Here is a 22,527-nt window from a genome sequence, read left to right as displayed (position 1 = left end):
TCAGTAAAAATTCATATCACAAGTCAATCACAAGTCAGTATAAAGTCAGTTTTACAGGAATATTAATTTTTTAATCTTACCTTCCTCCTCTTCCTCTGTTCCTCTTGCTCCTGTGGAAAAAAATTGTGTTTTTTTTTTTTGTCTAATACAAATTTCAAATCATAATAAATTTTAAATTTATTAAAAGTAAAATCACAAAAGTCAATGAAAAGTTAGTCAACTTCAAATCACAAGTCAAACAGACATCAGTCAAAAGTCAAATCACAAAGCAAATCACAGGTCAATCACAAGTCAGTCAAATATCAGTTGAAAGTCAATTCAAAAGTCAATTTCCAGTCAGGTTGACTGATATTGACTATACCGCCCTCCATTATGTGCATGGGCGTCGCGGGGGGGGGGGGGGGGGGGGGGGGTCAAGGGGGCGCTTGCCATTTTTTGGAGAAAAAATTGAAAAAAATAAAATGTTTTTATGTGATTTACATATCTACATGTATTTATAATTCCAGGAATCTCTGTGCGCATGTGTGTCTGTCTCTCGCTACTAATTTTACTATATCTAAAAATGGGAAGCGTATGAAAAAGATGTAAAAAAAAAGATACAAATTAGCCCAATTGGTCTCATAAAAGATTTAAACTCTTTGTGTGTTAATAGAGCTAAATGTAGCTGAACCTCACTTGTGGGGGCTATTCCATTATCAACAAAGGGTAAATAAAGAACTGCACATTTTTCTTCCTCACGTTTTCTTGCCATAATTTGAGGAATCTCTGTGTGTCTGTCCACACATAGAAAATGTGCGTTCAACAAGTGAGCCTTCAGTCAAATCACAAGTGAACATCACAAGTCATTACATAGCTTAAAGCTACAGTCCATCATTTTCAGCTATATACTGACGTAATTATTGTTGAAAAACATACTTGGTTGAAAGATAGTAAGGGAACTGAACTCCCTGTGAAATGATTGTTTCTGACAAGCTGTCATTTTGAAGAAATCAAGGAAAGAAGGCCTAATTTCCAACGGATGCACCGTTGGAAATTTGCGTTAGTAGTTCGGTTTTTTTTATTCAGCACAAGTCAAATCACAAGCCAAATGTCACATCAAATATCAGTCAAAGGGATTTCACAAGTGAAACACATTTCAGTTTTAAAAAAAAGTCAGTGATAGGGGTGTTGTTGACTCGAGTCGCTGACTCAGACTGGAGTCGGACTCGAGTCCCTATTTTTTTTACTTCGAGACTTGACTTACTTTGACAACTATGACTTGTGACTTGACTCGATGCGAATGAATTTGACTTGCTGAAATTAACACGTTTTTAAAAGTTACAAAAAAACACAACCTCTGGGCGATCATGCCCATCAGCATAATCCGTTGAAAAGAATGCAGATATACATAGCAAATTAGCTGGGCATACTGAGCCTGCCACACGTCATGTACTATGCGTGTGTTATGGACAACGTATCATACTCGACCTCGTGCATGCGAGGTAAAGTTTGTGTCGTGTGCAGTCTGAGTACCACCCGTTGTTATAGAGCTGTCATTCCATAGAGACCATAGGCTACACGTACACATTGAGTGGTTTACCATCAGCGTGCTAAATGTAACTGGGGTTTAAACTACTGCAAAACGGCTGCTACCCCCAATCCGCCATAAAGCAAAAAAAATTCACATCATCCATTAAACCAAAATGTTCAGAAGGACAGTTTGTCAGACGTCCTTCAAACATTCAACATGATGGAACAAGTTAGAAAATATTATATCAAAATGCATTTTTAGACTCTTAAGATACAAATAAGGTGTTTGAGAGAGGTGTTAATAGTATAATTTTTAAAAATCTCCTTACATCTCTCGAAGGTCTTCTCCTGCTTTTTCTCCTTACGCATAGTATTGTTTTCTAATATAAAAACAAAACAAAATGACTTGAGACTTGACTTGACTTGCTAAAATTTGACTTGGGACTTGACTTCCCTTGGAAAAAAATAACTTGGTTACAACTCTGGAAAGTAATACATCAGATCAGTGAAAGTAATATGTCAGATGTGGTCAATCACCAGTCAGTCAAAAGTCAAATCAGAAGTCAGTCAGAAGTGATATAACCAGCGAAACACATTTCAGTAAAAACAATCAGTGAAAGTAGTACGTCAGATGTGGTTAATCACGTGGTCAATCACAGGTCAGTCAAATGTCAAATCATAATAAAATTGGCCTAGACGTTGTTGCGACGGGGTTCATTGATGATGTTGTTTAGTTGTGATTGAGCCCACTTGCACCAGCTGGTTATTACGCCGAGGGTTATCGCATATCAAACCATAACATATTACGTCTAGCCCCCAGACTACAAATTGATATCTACAAACCAGATGGTGGTGTGATTTATTGTAGGCGATAGGTAGTTTTTAAAATATCTCAAATCACAAGTCAAATGTCATATCAAATGTCAGTCAAAGGTGCTATCACAAGGGAAATATTTCTCAGATAAAAAATCAATGAAATCAATACATTGGTATTGCAGTAATCTTACCCCTCTTTCTTCCCCTCTTTCTTCCCTTCTCCTCCTCCTCTCTTCTTCCTCCTTCTGGGGAAAAAGTGATTTCATGTAAATACAAATGCCAAATGTTAAGTAACAGTCCAAACTAAGTGAAGTCACAAGTCAAATCTCAAGTCAATCAAAAGTCTGTCAAAATCCAAATCAAAAGTCAATCAAAAGTAGAAATACAGCTAAGATCAAAAGTGAGCCTTAAAAATCAAATCACAAGTCAGATGTCAAATCATAAGTCAGTCAGAAGTGATATCACAAGTGAAACACATTTTTAAACAAGTCAGGTGTGTTTACAAACACAAATGCCCCGCAACCGTGACTGTTTCCATGACATAACACCACTCTAACATCAAATTACATGTACCTTGGTCAAATGGAACGTTCATTGACAGCATTAGTGTCTTCTGTAGGTTTTATATGAATTAATCCCTAATCCCTATGATCTCAGAATAAATACAAGATTTCTATTGTTTTAGCCACTGTGACCTTGACCCTTGACCTTTCGACCCCCAGTGCGATAGGCTCCTTAGGATTGCCAAGGACAATCCACAAACCAAATTTGAAGTTCATATGTAAAGTATATCTCAAGTTATCGCGCTGACAAAATTTCTTTTGTTTTTGCCACTGTGACCTTGACCCTTGACCTTTTGGCCCCAAATGCAAAAGGCTTCTTAGGATTGCCAAGGACAATCCACAAACCAAATTTGAAGTTCATATGTAAAGTATATCTCAAGTTATCGCGCTGACAAAATTTCTATTGTTTCAGCCACTGTGACATTGACCCTTGACCTTTCGGCCCCAAATGCAATAGGCTTCTTAGGATTACCAAGAACAATCCACAAACCAAATTTGAAGTTCATATGTAAAGTATTTCTCAAGTTATCGCGCTGACAAAATTTCTTTTGTTTTAGTCACTGTGACCTTGACCCTTGACCTTTTGGCCCGTAATGTAAAAGGCTTCTTAGAATTGCCAAGGACAATCCACAAACCAAATTTGAAGTTCATATGTAAAGTATTTCTCAAGTTATCGCGCTGACAAAATTTCTATTGTTTCAGCCACTGTGACCTTGACCCTTGACCTTTCGGCCCCAAATGCAAAAGGCTTCTAAGGATTACCAAGAACAATCCACAAACCAAATTTGAAGTTCATATGTTAAGTATTTCTCAAGTTATCGCGCTGACAAAATTTCTATTGTTTCAGCCACTGTGACCTTGACCCTTGACCTTTCGGCCCCAAATGCAAAAGGCTTCTTAGGATTACCAAGGACAATCCACAAACCAAATTTGAAGTTCATATGTTAAGTATTTCTCAAGTTATCGCGCTGACAAGATTTGTCCGGACACACACACCCACCCACCCACCCTCACACACACACACCCACCCATACTTGTTTCACATGACTAGTGTGGACTTTCCATTGCTTTCGTGTAGTTAAGAAAAACCAGTGAAAAAACTCATTTTTCTCAAACTGTGAAAACTCTTTCAACCCAATTTTTTTTCTATGATTCCCTTTAGTGTTTCTCTTCATTCTGCTACAGATAAACCTAACCCAAAAATGCCTCTAAACCTGTTTTCCAGAAATGGGGAAACACTGTGTGGACGTGGGGTAAGTCCACACAACGTCGGTGCTACCTACATTATGTGGACGTCTTTTGTTCGGAAGTCCACACTGCGTATGTAAGACAAACTCACACCCACCCACCCACCCACCCACCCACCCACCCACCCACGGAAGGACAAGGCGGAAACAGTATGCCCCTTCGGCTTCGCCGCGGGGCATAAAAATCAGTGAAAGTAATACGTCAGATTTGGTTAATCACACGTGGTCAATCACAAGACAGTCACAGGTCAGTCAAATGTCAATTCAGAAGTCAATAGCAAGTCAGTCAAAAGTCAAATCAGAACTCATTCACAGTGTTGACTGATAGACAAACTTCCCCCCTTTATGTCAGGAAATAGTCAAATGTGCCAGCATAAGAACCAGCATTCTACATTTCTTCCCAAAACCATTTTAATATCCACTATATAATCGGCATTGCAATAATCTTACCGCTTGTCTCTTCTCTCTTTCTCTTTTTTCTTTCTGGAAAAAAGTGATTTCATGTAGAATGGGATGCCATATTATTTTGGTACTTATCACGTTTCTTGTTTGGAATAGGGATTGCCCACTAACCTTCCCAAATTGTCCTGTCTCAAGTTTGTGTTGTATACGTTGTAACTCTTCCTTTTCAAATTGATTAGTCTAGGGGCTACACTTTGTTATATGGTTTGATTACTTTGATACGCGATAAGCCCCCCAAAATAGTTTCTGCTTCTGATTACATGGCATTAGAAAATAGGGTAGGTTAGGCCAAAAAAAAAGTATCTGGTTTCTGGTATGCGCGCGCGTCGCCGTAGCCATGCGCGTCGGCAAAATGAAAAAGTTTTTTTTCAATGAAAGATGATGTCTCAAGACCGCCAAACTCACTGGTTTGACTGGAATCCTGCTGCTGCACAATTTTAATGTGTTTTTAGATGGGGTTATGATCAAGAATAAGCTTTATGTGGCCTCTCTGGACTCCCATATATTTGCACTAAGTCTAGTCGGGCACCATTTGTAGTCATCAGCCTACATTTTGAAGCAAAAAAAATCAGGTAAAAAAAAAAATCCGCGTCGCCGCACCACTTTTTGGGCAAGCTCCATACCAGAAACCGGAGACTTATTTTTGTTGGCCTTAAGAAAGGGAAAGTTTTATTTGGCAAAACTTTTTTTGTGTACGATGATAAGGAGACGTCTGCATAAAATCAAGGGTAAAAGGCAGAAATGTATGGTTTTGGGTGAATCTTTCCCCTTTTTTCCATAAAAAAATTAAAGTAGGTGCTGTCAGAATAGGGTAGGTAGGGAAACTGGAAGCATAACTGTTTTTTTCCTTTTTTTTGTTTGGCCTTCTTAACCCTAAAAGGGGCGGGGGGGGGGGGGGGCGGAATCCGCCCCCAACTCGACTTTTTCCGTGATAGCCTTTAAAAAATGTTTTTTCACGACCCGAACTTTTTTGACTTTTTAGCCTCGAGCTTTGCGCATCTTTTGACACCAAAAACATAAAAATCAGACCAGGGGTTGTTGCGCAGTGAAAATTTTTCCCGCGTTTCCCATAATACGTCGTGTACACAGTCCGGAATTGCCATTCATACATATGAAGAACTAATTAGCCATAATTCCAAAACCCTTTGACCTTTGGTCATGAAATTTCTTGGGTATGTTCATGAAGAGTTGCTCCCTTTAGGGTTAAACCCGCCGCTGCAAGAGGGCCTTTCACGTCCAACCAATATCGACCAAGGACTTGTCAGTAGCAACATCTAGGACATTTCCAAAAATCTACCCCCCCCCCACCGAAAAATGAGGGAAACTATTGCACAAAAATCTTGCTGCATCTTTATAATACTGGAAGAAATTTAAGAGTTTGCTTCAGAACTACTACAAAATGTTTTGAATTGTGTGCTGCTTATATCAGGCTGAACAGGTGCGCACATTACACATCCAATAGGAATTGGCCTAGATGTTGTTCTGACGGGTTTGTGGGTGATATTGGTTGGTCTTGATAGTGCCCTTTTGTGGCGGCAGCTTATTGTGGTGGCGGGTTATTGCATATCAAACCATAATAACGTCTAGCCCCTACACTACAAATTGATATACAAATCCGATGGTGGTGTGATTTATTATAGGTGAGAAGTGGTTTTTATAATGATCTCAAATCACAAGTCAAATGTCACATCAAGTGTTAGTCAAAAGTGATGTCACAAGGGAAATATATTTCAGAACAACTGAAATATCAGTGCAAGTAAAACGTCAGATGTGGTTAAATATCAGACTAGCCCAAATGTTTGTCACACAGTGCTTCAATGGAAATTCCAAAATCACTCGGCAAACTTGTTTCTTTTGCTAATCTGTGGTTTGGAAGAGTTTCTTCAAGGAAAGATATAACCTGAAGACCAGATTCTAACCTGCTTACCTCTGCTTCCTTTTCTTTTCTCTTTACCTGTAAGAAAATGGCCGAAAATATGTTTTATTCCATATGATACTTTAACCCCAACTCCCTATGATTTACTAGGAACCATACCCATTCTGGCAAATTCCAACACCATATGAGAAACTGCACACATTTATTTCTGACTTGTTTTGCCCTATTCACACTAAACAAATCTCGGGTTGACGCAGGTTTGAAAACATGCATCGTTTCACACTGAGATTCATTTCGCTCTAGACCAGGGTTGAAATTCTTGCCAGGGTTCTAAAGAGTAGAAACTGAGCATGATAATCTTGATTTGCACGAAACAAGAATGAAACGATGCGGGGTTGAACCTGGGGTTGAAAAATCAAAAACTCAACCTGGGGTGGCACTGGGTTCACCCAAGGTTGAGTGCAACCCGGGTTGAGAGGCTCTGTGAAAAGGGCTGGAGGTGTGCCAACCCAATGTAAAAGACTGTCAATGTAGGGGTACTGTACCCATCCTGACAGATTTTAACAAAACATGCCATTGGGATATGTGGGTTGGGTTCTGCTAATAATGAATTTTTTCAGATTTGTTTTCTTATTACTGCAATTTGTATCGTTATGAATTACCAGGATGTAATGCTACTTACTTCCCTCCTCCTCCTACAATCCTCCTTTTTCTTCTTCCTCCGTACTTCATAGCTTTGCTTTTTGACATACATATCTTAGAAAAACATAAAACAATTGGTAAGTGAAACTGAGATGATCATTAAAATTTGTACCAGAATTATCATTTACATGACTGAACACTGCCAGTAACAGCAAGAAAATCCTGAGTCATGCAGTTCGCGTCAGAGTCACGAATCACCATAAGTGTGAGGTACATGTACTGCTGATACCTCACAGTGTAAATGTTTCCAATTTTGTTTACTGCTTTTCTCTAATTTAATGAACTTTGTGAACTAATCTAATGAAATTCCACTGTCTGGAGAAGATAATCTGGTACTGAACATTAAGCTGGGGTACATGTTCCAATACATCGATTTCCCAAATAAATGTATTAAGCCAGCCACATGTGCTTTGTTTGTACATTAGTTAATAGAGACATCTCTTGCTTAGCAGAGGATCGTCTTTAAAATAATTGTATTGTTTTGGGAAAAAAAGATTTGTGGTAGTCAGGCAGGTCATACAAGTCTATTTATAGCTCCCATTCGAACGGTCCAGCGGTATTATCAAATTTCAGAAAAGGTGGGTGTCTCTTGAGCATGTTTAGTGAGCTCAACATAACCGCATATCAATAACCAGACTGATTCAAACAATATTAAAATAAGTGTGAATTTTTCAACTATAATTTTTTTAAATCCTTTTTGTTTTCTGTCTAAAGCATATGACTAGGACCTTAATTCAGTATCAGCTTTTAGGTTATACTGCTTTTGCTGTTAAGGGACAGAGTGTCACCATTCGAACAGTCCTGCCTTTTCCCCAAATTTTAGAATTTTTTTCGAGTAACCACAAAAGCAGAATGATTCAAAGAATGCTGAAATAATTATGAAAATAATGTTCAATTAGAAATGTTTGTATAGAATCATTTATATTTGCCTGAAGCGTACTATGCCTGGGCCTATTATTCAATTCAGTACCAGCTTGAAAAGGAACAGAGTGTCCTCATTTGAACAGTTATATATGCTTTAATTTCTTCCCAATTTTAGAACAGGTTATTAGAGTCTCTTTAACATTCAGCTATTTGGTTTTCTACAACTGTTTTTGCTCATACATATACAGAGACTGGATTTAAAGGCATATACTGGCAAGTTTATGTGTTTCATTCCTACATTGAGCCTGCATTATTATTTTATTAATGAATTTCTTAGGTTAGATGGAATTTCGTTCCAGGAGTTGTATATGCGGTTAAAAAAAGTTTGCTTAAAAATGCCACATGTAGGTCTCTCTCAAATGACGTCACTTCTTACAGAATTAATATGAAATTTACTGTTAGTGAATGAGAGTCTAAAGCATCCTGTAAAATCATGGCACCTGGTAGGGCCTATACTGTCATTTTCAAGAAAAGTGGTATTTTTTCAATTTCAAATGATGGTCCGCTGACCAGCGTTGGACAAAACTGGCTTTTTTCCCCCAAATACTGGCCCCAATGGACCATATTGAGTTAGGCCAAAAAAAAAAAGAATATTCAGTTTCTGGTATGGAGCTTGCCCCAAAAGTGGTGTGGCGATGCAGCTTTCCGCCCCCCCCCCACTTTTTTGTACAACAAATGGTGCCCGACTATTCTGTGCAAAATAAATTGGAGCCCAGAGAGGCCTCATGAAGCTTATACTCGATCGTAACCCCATCTAAAAACATGTTAAAATTGTGCAGCAGCAGGATTATCCAGTCAAACCAGTGAGTTGGCAGTCTTGAGGCATTGTACAACACTTGTAAAAAAAATGTTGCCGACACGCATGGCAACGGCGACGCGCTCGCATACCAGAAACCAGAGCCTTTTTGGAGGCCTTAGTCCGCATTTGTTTGCACTCGATTACACACCTATGAACGAGTACAAGCCAGCTAGACTGGTTTCCTGACCTTACAATTCCCCAATGTCTATAAATTGCTCTGTTTCATCTTAAATTGAGTCAGGGAACCAGACTACGGGAAATTGATTGTTTTTCTTGGTTTTATAGTATCTACGAACCTAAAACGTTAAAAAAAGTCAGTGTAACAGTACCAACCCCTCAAATTCATCCATTTCTGAATTTTACAGCAAAAGCAAATGATGTATATTTCCCTGCATGAATACATTTTAATTTTAACACTGAACTATCTTAATTTGCTAAAATGCTACATGTAAATGAATTTCATGTAAAATTTGAAAATGTTGGATATTAAAATTTGTTAAACTACATGTATCTAAATAATGTTTTGAAAAGTTGAAAAATAATAAAAAGTGTATAACGGATGAGTGAATTTTGCGTTTCCTTTTGTGTAGTGATACGTTTAATATCTGAACACGTAGTGATTTGGCACTAAAACACAGCAAGTGTTCAGTGATGGGACATGTCAAACTGACAGAAGAAACTGGAGTCCAAGCACAGTTAGGCAGGGTTATTGTGATGGTGCAATTCTATGATGTATTTGACTATTTTTTTTTTTGAACTTACACTTTTATTGTTGGAAAGGTACCCTGATCGAACGATCATTTGATTTTATTGCTTTTTCTTTTGTTTGTTGTTTGTGCAGGAAATAAAACTTAAGTCATGTGACTAAATGTAATTAGTCGTCATTTTGAATGACAAACTGCAAAAGTCAGATGACTAACGTTTAGTCATTTCAGACATTTTTGATTTAATTCCCTAACCCCCAAAGGGCAGTTTGGGGGTCAAGTACCAAATACCACAGAATATGTTTCGTGCAAACTTGTATGGAAAGAGATGAATACTACAGGTTACTACTGAGTAGTATTTGGGTCATTAGGGTTCAGAAGACTTATTGAAATTTTGATTACTATGTGACTTATATTTGACTAATTAATGTCAGTCAGCTGGCCTGTGATTACTATTTTAAGTAGTCATTTCAGATATAGGGCAGGACTAACTTTTAGTAAAGAATGTTGCATCCTATGGCTACTTTCAAAACAGAAAAAGAATTTTTTTTTACCCCTCAGCCGTGAGGCTCGAGGGGTATTGTCATTGCCTAGGGCGTCCGTCTGTCTGTCCGTCGGCCGGCTGTCTGTCTGTCCGTTCTGACCGAGGACCACTTGTGGGGTACCCGTCCGTTGTTCGAGGTACCCCGCAAGTGAAATCTTTAGAAAATAGGGTACCCCGCAAGTGGAATCTTTAGAAATAGGGACAATGGGACAACAATGAAGGTACCCCGGAAGTCCATCTGGCTGGAACGTCTGTCCGTCCGGGCAGCTTAGTTTCAGGATGATAACTTACAATTGAGTTAGAAATGTTGTTTGGGATTGTAACTTCGGTAGGGGGTTTTCCTTAGAAGTAGGCAAGTTGGGATTGGTTTTGAGGTCAAAAAGTCAAATTTCAAGGTCACCGTGGTGAGTTAAAGGTAAATGGTTTCCGGATGATAACTTGAGTTAGAAATTAGATTTTGGTGTCTAACTTTGGTAGGGAGTTGCCCTTGGATACAGGCAAGTTAGGATTGGTTTTGGGGTCACAGGGTCAAAGGTCAAGGTCACCGTGGTGAGTTAAAGGTAAATGGTTTCCAGATGATAACTTGGGCCAGAAAGGCAAGATAGAATTGGTTTGGGGGTCAAAAGGTCAAAGGTGAAGGTCACCCTGGCTCAGGGGTTTCAACAGCAAAGCTGTCATGTTGTTGCTTATCTTGTACCTTGGCCCCATAAATGTGGCCAATTTACTGGCCTACCTCCGTAAATAAAGGCCACACTTGGAACATGCTGTACAAAAACATGTTGAACTTAGTCAAATTTTGATTTTCACATTTAGGCTTAGTTTGTAGTTTATTTTTGCTTTAGAAGCATACTCACCCTCTTTATAGGCTAATCAGAAAGTACTCCCTTTTTCAGATGTCTCTTTTTTTCGTGAAATTTCGTGTTGAAAATTCGATACGCAAACGTGTGCAAACGAATCTGGAAATTTCACGAAAAACAGACATCTGAAAAAGGCGGCACTTTCTGATTAGCCTATAAAGAGGGTGAGTATGCTTCTAAAGCAAAAATAAACTACAAACTTATAAGCCTAAATGTGAAAATCAAAATTTGACAAAGTTCTACATGTTTTTGTAAATGTTCCAAGTGTGGCCTTTATTTACGGAGTTAGGCCAGTAAATTGGCCACATTTATGGGGCTACTTGTACCTCAGAGATTAAACTTTTGTGAGAACTGTAAGGAATATGTTGACAAAGTTTTCAAGAAAGATTTGTAGGCAAATGTGTGACCAATTAAGTGAATTTTTACATGTCACCACATGTTGACGAAGAGGAGGCCCTTAACCGACGCGGTAAAAACATGCAGTGAAGGGCAAAACCTAATTTGATGCAGTGACATGTAAAAACTCACTAAGGGGCCATTCAGAATTTTCAATGTTTTAAAATTTCGACTTTTTTTCCAAATTGTGGGTGGGTGGGCCAAGCTAAATAAATAAAAATAAAAATTCACTTTTCATGGAAAAAAAACCAAAAAAAAGAAAAAAGAAAATCTTTTGACTTTTGTTTGTTGTCGAAAAGTTGCAAAGAGACAGCTTTTGCTTCCGCCCAGCACTCAGCAGCAATGGATTTTTTTCCGAAAGGACACGCAACCCACACAGGCCCGCCAGTGGGATATAATGATGCACATGCAAGAGCACGTACATGTACATGTACATGTTTTTTTTATGGGTCAAAATAATTTGGAAAAAAATCGAAATTTTAAACCATTGAAAATACTGATTGGCCCCTAAGTTGGCCACACATTCACCTACAAATCTCTCTTAACATGCTTAAAGACTTTGTCAACTTATTCCTTACAGTTCTCAAATGAAAGTATACTCTCTGAGGTACAAGGTAATTAAGCCACAAAAAAATGTCATTTTTCTGCAACATTCCCCCCCCCCCCCCGGCCCATTTCAATTGCAATGTATACTGTAAAATTACATTGCTCTTGAAAGTTAGCCTTGGAGTGGGAATTTTTTCTCCCCACTTTTTCTCCTCCCACGGAATTCATTTTATTTCACGAAGCATACTTTCATCCTGCTAATTGAATTTGACATGTCACAGTGTTGACACAAAATGTGTTTAGGCCCTACATAAATATTCACGGCTTAGGGAAAAAATAAAACAAGGTGGAAAGTTACTTTCACATTTTTGACTGTCACCTCCAGATTATCTTCGCTCAAACTAGACACGCGCAATGCTAGCCTTATTATATTTTGCCGCCAATTCATAAACGCGTATTGTCTTTAATGAATCTGTGCGAATTCGTTTGGCAGACACATTGTCCCTGGTCCCGCGTCCCTGGCTGCGATTTCGAAAGCATTGGACAACGCGAACCAGTGATTGTGGAAAGTGCCTAATCACAGCTCGTAGCCTTCCGCTCAGCTATTTTTATAAAAATAGAACATACTTTGCCTACTTTGGGGTAGATTTTTTTTTTATTCTTATGGTGATGTTTGTTGTTTTGAGGTTTGCATTTTTAGCCGAAACAATAGGCATATTATTCAAAACTGCCCAAAAGATTCACTTTAAGGGAAAAAATCCAAGTTCTTTTCTTGACTTTAGTTAAGACTCGGCTGTCTAAATTTGCCTGAAAATTAATATACGTCAGACCTCAGTTTTTCCCCTTTTTAAAGTTAAACAAAAATTAAACAGTTTTCAACTGCACCAAATTCAGAAGTAATTAGCCCCTACAATTATAATACAGTCACTTCAAAAGGGGAAAGGGGAAATTATTATGTTTTTTTTGGCCAAAAATGCCGGGTAAACTTACTTGCTTCTCTACTCGATCTTCTTTCTCTCCGAATGCGTGAAAAAAGCACATGGTCCCTTGTCCCTCTATTATCAAAAGCATCTTGCGCCGCGAACCAGTTATTTTGGAAAGCGCCTAGATAGCTGCCTCGTCACTGAAAATTTCCGCGAAGTGATTTGCATAAACAACGCTATGATTTCATTTATGAAACAGCTTTAATGGCATTCCACAAGGTGATTTGCAAATAAATGGTTTTCGTAAAATGCAAGTATAACCCAGAAATATTCTGTCTTTTTTTATATTTCCTAGGGAGAAATAAAATGTCAACTTTTGAAAAATCTCATAAGTTTGTTATTGTCTAATTTTCGAGTCAACAGCCTTGAAATTTGCATGAAATGGGTAAGCTCGGTGGTCGAGTGGTTATAACGTCAGCACGGTAAACCAAGAGGTCGTGGGTTCGAGTTCCACAGAAGCACACGCTTGACATGTTTTTTTCCCCCGATGTTCTCGGGCCGCACTGAGCACACATATTTTATATGTACTTTGTTGGTAAAGGGCAAACCTCATATTAAATTTACATTTGATAGCTTTGATTTTTTTTTAATGTTTTTTCTTTTCTTTCTGGAATTTTTAATAAAAGATATTTAGACCACATGCAGTGATGGGTGGATGGCACTGATCTCTATATAAAGACTGGATAGCTAATACAGAGCCGCACAATGTACGAATTTGACGCCATATTGGTGAGACCGGCTGGTGATCTACAAAGGACAAGTTGCCGTTTTTATAGACAGCATGATTTATTTTGTAACGTCGCGGTTCACTTGACTTATATTTTGACCACCACCACTGACCAAGGTTAACTACAGTTTTTCTAATGTCGTGGTTACTAAAATGCCGCAAATATCACTTTTTCGGCGTTTTGAAATAATAATCACTACGGAAATGTGTCCCTTTTAGAACATCATAATATGTGTACGTGACCAAAATGCGCGTCAACTGTTGATACAACGCGCGCGTATTTACGCGTAGAACGTTTGTATATACGCGGCCATCTTCGTGAGACCGGGGGCGAATTGGTCAATATGCAAAGTCTACTGTGTGAATGTTGTATGCATATCCGCTATCCAGTCTTTATATAGAGATCAGTGGTGGATGGCCGCCCCCATATTTCGAATCAGGGTGACCGTTTTAGCCGATTTTCGGCTAACTTTGACAGAATTTTTGTTAACGAGTTTGACAAAAAAACAGAATGGATTATTTTGGCATATTTCTGGCAGAATTCTGCAAAAATGGTTATTTGACAGAAAAACAGCAAATATGAACAAAAAATGGTACATTTGTTTAAAAAAGCTTCAATCCTTTCAAACAAACCCTTGCATAAAGGGACAGGTTGGCTGGTCTAGGTGCTGAGGTTCACTGGAAAACGGACTTCGTTGTGGCCAGATCGACGTTTTGCCCGAAATTTACGTGATAATTTCACATCTTTATGAGACTATAGATTATTTATAATGTAATTTGAACCTTAATTTAGGCAAAAGTACCACTCTGCATGTGATTTTAAGTGTTTATAGTGCATTTCGAGTAAATCTGGGGAATTTGGCAGATTTTTGATAAATCTGACAATTTTTTATGTGCATTTAGCAGAATTTGGCTCTGACCTTGATAACAATTTAGGGCGTAGCGACTCAAATATCATATTTCAAATGCTTTATCATGCAAATCAAGTGGGTTATTCTCGCTTCTCTGATTGGTGCTTTAGTGCAGGTGAAACTCAAACAGGTGTTTTAGGGTGAAACTTTTGAACTATTGAGATTTTTTTTTAAATTTCTCAAATTCTAAAAGAACTTTCCGATGTGATATTGGTCCCCATATCTTACAACTTGTTTTCTTTTACATTCGTCCTAAAGACTAATAACTTAAAAGTCTTGTGGGTATTTTCCTCGTAGATGCCCAACAACTGAATAAAAAAAAGACCGAAATTCATGAACATGATGGAGGGTTAAAAGTTAAAACTTTAAAAAAATTAATTACACTTTACACAGTACAAACATTTCCTTTTTAAATACAGTTTTATTTTACGACAGGAAACTGTTTTTTTTTTTGTGGGGGGGGGGGCTATTTGTGTAAATATGAGGTTGCAACTTTGAACCTGAAAATCTGGTCAATCCTCTATCCAAAAAAGAAAGAAAAGAAATCATTTTAAATGTTGGAATGTATGCCTGTTACTTGCACAATGCGCCAAACCAAAAATACAGTAATTTATACAAACTTGTGTTTTTACTATTTATCTTTTAAATATAAGTCTATATACAAGGATAAATTAGGGCTGTCCCAAATATGCCAAATACAAATACATATATTCAATCAACTGAATATAAAGATACACTTTTTTCCGTTTCGATTATTCGAAATACAATAAAAACACAATTCCAACTACATTGTATTTATAAACTGTTAATTAATAAAAAAAAAAATAGATAACATAATAAACCAAGAAATTTAAATTTTGAGGTTTCTAATTTTTATTTTTTTTAATTTTTTTTTTTAAGTAAACCAACTGCATATATTATAGGGCCCATGCAACGTAATTTTTTATTGATAAAATCCTTTGTGTTCAATCACGACCTTATTTTTAATTTTTTATTTTGCTATTTGCAAGGGTATTTTGGTGACTTTTCGGTTTGTGTGCTATTAATGCAAATTTCTAAATTTATCAACAGTGCCACGATGTTGGATATTTTGCCGTTTCTTTTCGTTGATGATTCCATGTTGCCAATAAGCAACCTTTTCGCACAATTTTTTTCGAGGAGCAAATTGTTGGGTTCATCAGAATTTGAACAGAAAAGCCTAAATTGAACAGTGTCTTCCTAGTATGACATCACAGAAAGTGAAGAAAGTGCACTTTTCAATACAATTTACAAGTAAAAGGAACGCGAAATAATGTTGATACATTTAAAAGGAGAAGCAAGCTGTTCCTGGGGGAAAAAAACAATCCCATGGGCCCTTTAATGCTCAAATGTTGAAAAGAGGCTCTACTTTAAATCATCATGTATTCACAAAGTACAATACAAACTCTGTTTTAACACAAAGTTTTGTTATAGTGAATGATAGCCTGGGTCCCATCCATGCATTGATGTGCACAATGAATGGACTGACGCTTCCCTGAATACAAAATTGTGATGTAACAAAACGTTTTGGCAAAGTCCAGCTGATTTGTATTAAGGCCTAACAAAAAAAATACTCGGTCTCTGGTCAGACCAAAGTTCATGAATTGATGCGGCGACGCGGCTTTTTTTTCCTTCTTTTTTTTTTAAAGCTTGGATTGTACATGTACAGACAAGGTGGGGTACTATTTTTGCATTTTTTTGGTGTCCTCATGTACATTGGTGTCCTCCATAATTTGCCTTGGTGCTCTCGATCATTTGCCTTGGTGCAATTTCCCATTCCTTGGTGCCCCTTGGTACAACAATTTGAGGAGGTGCGGCAATAGAGGCTTCTGTTGGAGCTACCGCGTAAAATTTTGGCAAAAAAGGATTGACAATTGATTAAAATCTACGCGCGCGTTGACCAGAGACCGACTTTTTTTTTTTTTTTGGCCTAACAGCACTTCTAATTATAAATGAGGGATAAACCACGAAAACAGGAGTGCCTTAGCCAAGACATACTTGAACAGCTTTTTGCCTTGACACTGGACTGAATGACTTGTGATAGTCTTGTGTTGGACTAGACTACAATGTTAATACTACTGTTGCTGTGACTGCACAATATGCACCAACCCATCAAAGTTAGCCATCCTGTTACCACTCTGCAGCAACTGCAGGATGACGTCGGCTGCTTGCACCTCATGCTCCGGGTGACTGAGAATAATCCTGTGGGTGACATCTTGCATCTCCGAATCCGGGATGTCTCCAGGATCTCCCTGGAGCTCCTGGTGGTCAGTTTCTTGCAGTCCAGGATCTGCGATGTCTTGGTACGTCCCCTCCGGATTCCCAGTGGAGATGTTGGCCTGCATCGTACTGTCTTGAATCACTGGGTTTTCCTCTGCGCTCTGGTAGGAGACACCTTGGAATCTGGAGACCAGGATGTGCTGGCTCTTTGGGTCTTCTTGAGGGATATCTTTGAGCTCCAGGGCCTCTTTGTGGGTCCTCTCATGGCTTTTACGGGTACCCAGGTGAGCGAAAGCCTGTTTGCAGTATCTGCACTCGTAGGGCTTCTCCTTAGTGTGGACACGCATGTGTGTGGTCAGGTGGGTGGTCTGCGAGAAGGCCTTGCCACAGACTGTGCACTTGTAGGGTCGTTCTTTGGTGTGGACCCGCTCATGACAGAGAAGGGAGTTGGCGTGGCAAAAGGCTTTCGGGCAAAACTGGCACATGTAGGGTTTCTCATTAGTGTGGATGCGCTCATGCCGTGAGCGGACGGCACTGAAGCGGAACACCCTTCCACAGTGCCTGCACGGGTACGTGTGCCTCTTGCGTGCACTGCCTTCTTCATCCAAACCATCACGGTGTTCTCGTGTCTCATGTGTGATCAGCCTAGCCTTGTTTTCAAAGACCTTCCCGCAGAAGGGGCAGAGGAGGTCGGGTCCCGCACTGCAGTGATATTGCTCATGGCTCCTACGGTAACTTGTGCTTGAGAAGTACGAACCACAGCCGATGCGGCAGGGGAAGGGCTTTTCTTTAGTGTGCGTGCGCATGTGTCGCTTCAGTGTGATGGGTCCCTTAACAACCTTCTGGCACACCTCACATGTCATCTCGCGGTAGTACTTCTTCATGGTGTGTGTCTTGCTGTGATTCTTGTAGGAGAATTTGTCCTCAAAAGTCTCGGTGCAGAGGGTGCAACTGAACACCATGCCTGTCTCTTTGACGTGGAGCTGCTCATGTCGCTGCAGGTGAACCTTGCGGGTGAACAGTTTGGGGCAGTCCTTGCATGCAAACGATTTCGGCAGTTTTGAGGCTTGGTGCTTCTCCTCATGTGTCTTCTCATGCCTTTTCAAGTTGAATGGCCGGACGAACAGTTTGGAGCAGACTTTGCAGGACAGGCTTCCAGACGGATGAGACGGCAGATGTTCCTCTCGGTGACGTTCCAATTTGTACTTATTCTCCAGAACCATCCCGCAAATGCTGCACTTGTACTCCTTCTTTGACATGGCTTCATCTGCTTTTGTCTTTGACCCAACAGTTTTTTTCTGTTTACTGTACTGTTGGTGTCGTTTCTCGTGCCTCTCAAAATCCTTCAATCTGGAGAAGACCTTCCCACAAACTTTGCACTCATTGATAAGGGCTTTTGTATTACTTCCCCGCAACTGCATCCTAGTTTTTCTCGACGGTTGGTCTGCATTTGTCTTAGACTGAGCATCAGCCTCATCCATCTCTGCTTCAGTTGTATCTTTCTCTCCCTCCTCGTCACTTTCATGCGCCGTCATGTGACGGTCGAGCGATGCCTTCTGAGTGAACCTTCCACCGCATTTATTGCAGGTGAACTTTTGGTTCCTGGTGCGGAGTGGCCAATCATTTTCCTGAACGGCTACCTGTACATGCCCTTGGGATGGTTTCTTGGACTTGTTACAAGTGCAAGGAGTTATAGCCATCACTTGTTCCTTCTCAGCGGCACTGATCTGAGTGCCAGCTTGGGGTTTACATCGGAAGGTTTGTCCATGCGTGCAGATGAAGATGATTTCTCGACCATCCACATTGGTGATATGGAGCCCTTGTTGGCCATCTGTCAGCTCCTTGTCACTGTCGTGTCCAGTCTGCGTCTCACTGATGATATCCGCTGGACCTTCATCAGCTCTTCCTCCTTCAACAGCATCCACTGTAGTTCCATCTTCCACCTCCTTACCTGCAAGTTATATTGGAGAATAAAATTAACAAGAGGGTCGGTTTTTCAGACGCCTAGATCCTTTATTATCCTTTCCCCTGTCCCCAATTTTTTCCGACAAAAAAAGCTTCCTTTTTTGGAAATCTGCAATCTCTCGGGAAAACAGAGTTTTGTTTTGGGCAAAAAACACAGATCAACTTTACAAACAAACTGGCTCCAAGTCCTAACATTATGAATACCGACTGTTTTTTAGGGGGGGGGGGTGCTGCTTTGGTTTTTCATGAAAATGCCAGATACCAAAGAATTATTTTCGATAAAATATAAATCCTGAAGATGCACCCTTTCCCATAAAAACCTAATAAATGATTCCCCCCACCCCCCGGCCCATATTGGGGGTCACCTGAATAGGGTAAGACATTTCCTCTTCCTTTCACATAAATGTCAGTATTAGTAGTCAGAGATTACATTAAATTTGAACTAATAAATGTTCATGCAAAGTTCCAAGATTAGGGGTGTTCAAAACTTGAAAATAAAAAATGCACCGGGCGCATGATGGATTATTTTTGAGGCCCCCCAAAAAAAATTAATGGGATGGGCCTGATGGTTATTATGTTCCTATATTCCTGCTCTACTTTAGTAATTGTACCAATGTATCAAAATTCAGCTTCCAAATGTATTTCAATCTCAAGATATGGGTCCTTAAAGTCAGCAATTTATTCTGGACCAGTCAGATTCCCATTTTTTGGCCAAAGTTCATTGAACCTTGTGCTACCTTCACACCTCAAAGGAAAGCTTTCGACCTCGTATTTAGTACCACTAAGGGAACCTTTCCATCAATTTGTGACGTTTGTTGCCATGGCCCGTTGAAATGACATGGAATGACCCTGCTTTGCCTTTGAATGATACCTATTAACCCTAACTCCCTACACCAAAATGCATCAATCACACTGCTTCCACTGATTACTTTGCTTTAGGCCTCCAGGTCCAAGTCCATCATACACCATCAATGTTTAGTCAAATCGGGGCTGCAGGACCGAGTCCCCAAAAATCCACCAAAATTCGGGGGATGGATTTTGATGGAGTTGGGGAGGTTAGGGCTATGCTCTTTTGTTTGTGTATTTTATTTGAACTATGTGTGCTAGACAGACATATCAAAGACCAGATAAATATCAATACATCTGGAAATCGAAATAAAATCACCACTTTTTTTGTACATTTTGCTCCACTATGGCCTGTGGCCTCACAAAGTTTGGAACACCAACTGATGTTTTCCCAGTTCTGTTTAAGCCTTAAATTCTAATTTGCAAACCCAAGAGGGATCAATGAGACTTGGGTATTACCTGGAATGGGTAGAGTGAGATCCAGGGGTTGAAGCAGTGTTTGGTCAATTGCAGCACTTGTTGCAAAAACCATGGTATCTCCAGTTCCACTTGTTGGAACAAGTACGGTGTCCCCAGCTTCATTTGTTGTAACTAACATGGTATCACCAGCTTCACTTGTCAGAACCATGGTATCCACAGATTCACTTGGTGGAACCACTGTGGTATCGCCAGCTTCTGTTGAATCAATCATGGTATTGTCACTATAACTCATCAAGGGGACAACATCTCCAGCTTGATCTATTGAGTGCCGGTAGTCCGCATCTGCGCTTTCACCCATCATAACCACAGCAACCTCGTCTTCACCCGCTGTGACCACTATAGTATCTCCTGCCTCGCTTGTAGTGCCTTCCAATAGCCTGTCTCTTTCGTCAGCCATAGACTGACCTTCCATCTCAAAGATGTCCATCTCAGATGCTTGTGTGAGACTCTGCATCACCATACTGGTGGAGCTTTGATCCGGCTCCATTCCTGCTGCCAAAGTTGTCTGATGTAAAAGTCCTGCATGAAGAAATTAAACAAGTAGTTTTTAGACGTAAATCGATTCAACCTTTGCTTTTGCTATCGCTTTGCAGAAATCGATGGACTTGGAGGTAAGTATTTATAGCAAGTAATATTGTTACACTGACCTGCTTAAAGTTTTGTGTTCATAGATGCTGGAAAAACCAAGAAAAAGATGATGTTCTTGTAAGTCTGGTTCCTTGACCACACTTGAGATGAACGGAACAATTTCAGGGAATTGTCAGGTCAGGGAATCAAACATTCTGGCTTACAACCAATATGGATGTGTCACCGATTGCAAAAAAAGACTACATGTAACTAAATTTGACGGTGTGCTAAAGGCATGCCCTGCTAAGGTCGCATGCTTTCAATAATTCTTTTAACAAGGCACACACTAATTGGGGAACAAAATTTGCACTTTTTAGTACCTTTCATGTCAAACATTTAAATTCATCCTTAAACATCGTAAACATTCTTATTTACGCAAATTACAGGTGCGGATCCGGGGGGGGGGGGGGGGGGGGGGGGGGTTAGATGGTCAAATTGTTATAATGTCCGCCTGTAGACAAATAGGTAGGTTAGGTGGCATTTGTACACTTTTTTGTAGTGCTAGTAGTACTAATATAATACTACCTCTATTAGTAATCGTCAGATTTGTACAGCGCCTCAATAGAAAGTATGGTACCCTTCCCCCCTCCCCCCCCCCCAAAAAAATTGAATTTTGGAGGTAAGGTCAGGTTTCTTGATAAAAAAAACGGAGTAATTGCAGAATACCCCGCCACTCAGAAATAATAAACACCTCTAAAATATCTGGTTACGCGTTGGAATCACTGGAAAAGAAACAATTCAACTTCCGTGCCAGCTACGCGGATACTGAGTGGGGGTCCATTATTTGAGAACGAAGCAACACAAAATGAATGGGAGTTACTGAAAAAATTCCAAGTCCAAACCAACCACCCTGTTGGCGGCTACGCGGATACGGAGTGAGAGTGCAGTGGGGCATAACGCGTAGTACATACAATTACAACTAGCGCTGAGAAGGTTTATTGAGGGCAATCAACCGTGACCTCGTAGCCGGCTACGAGGTGGATAGATTGAGTGGCGGGGTATTCTGCAATTGTGCCCAAAAAAAAACAGTCATTAATTTTTTTGGCGAATGACCGACCATGCAAAAATGCCTGGATCCGCCCCTAAATTAGGCTTGCATCTTGTATTAATTTTGTAATACTAGGCCACCATCATGACCATGGCCTGTCTTGTTCACCGTACTGGCCAAAACAATATTACAAAATCTATGAATATGATAGTATTGATAGTCATGTACCTTGTCATAGAATCACACAGTACAAAGTAATCTCGTTTTTAAAAGAAAGTCAAATGATTGTTATTAAGTGCATTTTTCACATGCACAAGTTTGGGGGATGCAGCATAAACTTTTACAAATACGGCGCAGTTTTTAGTAGACTGGTTGTGTGGTGCAACAAACGTTTGCAACAATTCAACAACTCACCGAAATTTCGCCGGCAATTGCAGCAAAATTCACCCTTAATAGTGGGCAAAACTAGCTGAGTCGATTCCTGGCAAGTTCTGCAGACATACAAACGTACCGTCTGCCGGTAAAAATTATAAAAATCAGCAAATTAGCCACAAATTCTGTTCACAAAAAATGGTTCGCTCACGACTATCGGAAAGGACAGGATACATAACTAAACAGAATTCGACTGGTTCCCTGCTCAATTTTGTAAGCGAGGCCGTGGAGTCAGAATGAAAGGCGCGGTTCGACTGGTACCCGTCCAAATCACTTCCATAAAGAGGGCGGACGCGGGCACTTGTCGTCGGGGGGGGGGGGGGGGGGGGGGTGGAAGCAGTACTAGTTTTTAGCAAAATGGGGGGGGGGGGGCGGAGATGTTGCA

General features: G+C 39.8%; 1 protein-coding gene and 2 long non-coding RNA genes across 3 annotated transcripts; all 3 read right to left on the bottom strand.

Annotated features, from left to right (window-relative positions):
- Positions 1 to 80: 80 nt before the first annotated feature.
- LOC119726290 lies at positions 81 to 2,603 on the bottom strand. Its single transcript, XR_005270819.1, has 3 exons — positions 2,517 to 2,603; positions 1,839 to 1,889; positions 81 to 110 (listed from the first exon to the last, which is right to left on the bottom strand). It is a non-coding gene; the product is annotated as an uncharacterized LOC119726290 (long non-coding RNA).
- Positions 2,604 to 6,524: 3,921 nt separating this feature from the next.
- On the bottom strand, positions 6,525 to 13,011 carry LOC119726289. The gene is made up of 3 exons (XR_005270818.1): positions 12,936 to 13,011; positions 7,156 to 7,229; positions 6,525 to 6,551 (listed from the first exon to the last, which is right to left on the bottom strand). It is a non-coding gene; the product is annotated as an uncharacterized LOC119726289 (long non-coding RNA).
- A 3,485-nt stretch (positions 13,012 to 16,496) lies between these two features.
- On the bottom strand, positions 16,497 to 22,338 carry LOC119726288 (zinc finger protein 14-like). The gene is made up of 3 exons (XM_038197934.1): positions 22,125 to 22,338; positions 20,075 to 20,614; positions 16,497 to 18,755 (listed from the first exon to the last, which is right to left on the bottom strand). Exons 2-3 carry the CDS (start codon positions 20,580 to 20,582, stop codon positions 16,660 to 16,662), a joined length of 2,604 nt encoding a protein of 867 aa, XP_038053862.1. The 5' UTR covers positions 20,583 to 20,614; positions 22,125 to 22,338; the 3' UTR covers positions 16,497 to 16,659.
- Positions 22,339 to 22,527: the final 189 nt, after the last annotated feature.

The sequence above is a fragment of the Patiria miniata genome, unplaced genomic scaffold, assembly GCF_015706575.1.
Source record: "Patiria miniata isolate m_02_andy unplaced genomic scaffold, ASM1570657v1 HiC_scaffold_2, whole genome shotgun sequence".
NCBI lineage: Eukaryota > Metazoa > Echinodermata > Asteroidea > Valvatida > Asterinidae > Patiria > Patiria miniata.
The sequence above is the reverse complement of the archived record's forward strand: the minus strand, read 5'-3'. Positions and strand labels throughout refer to the sequence as shown.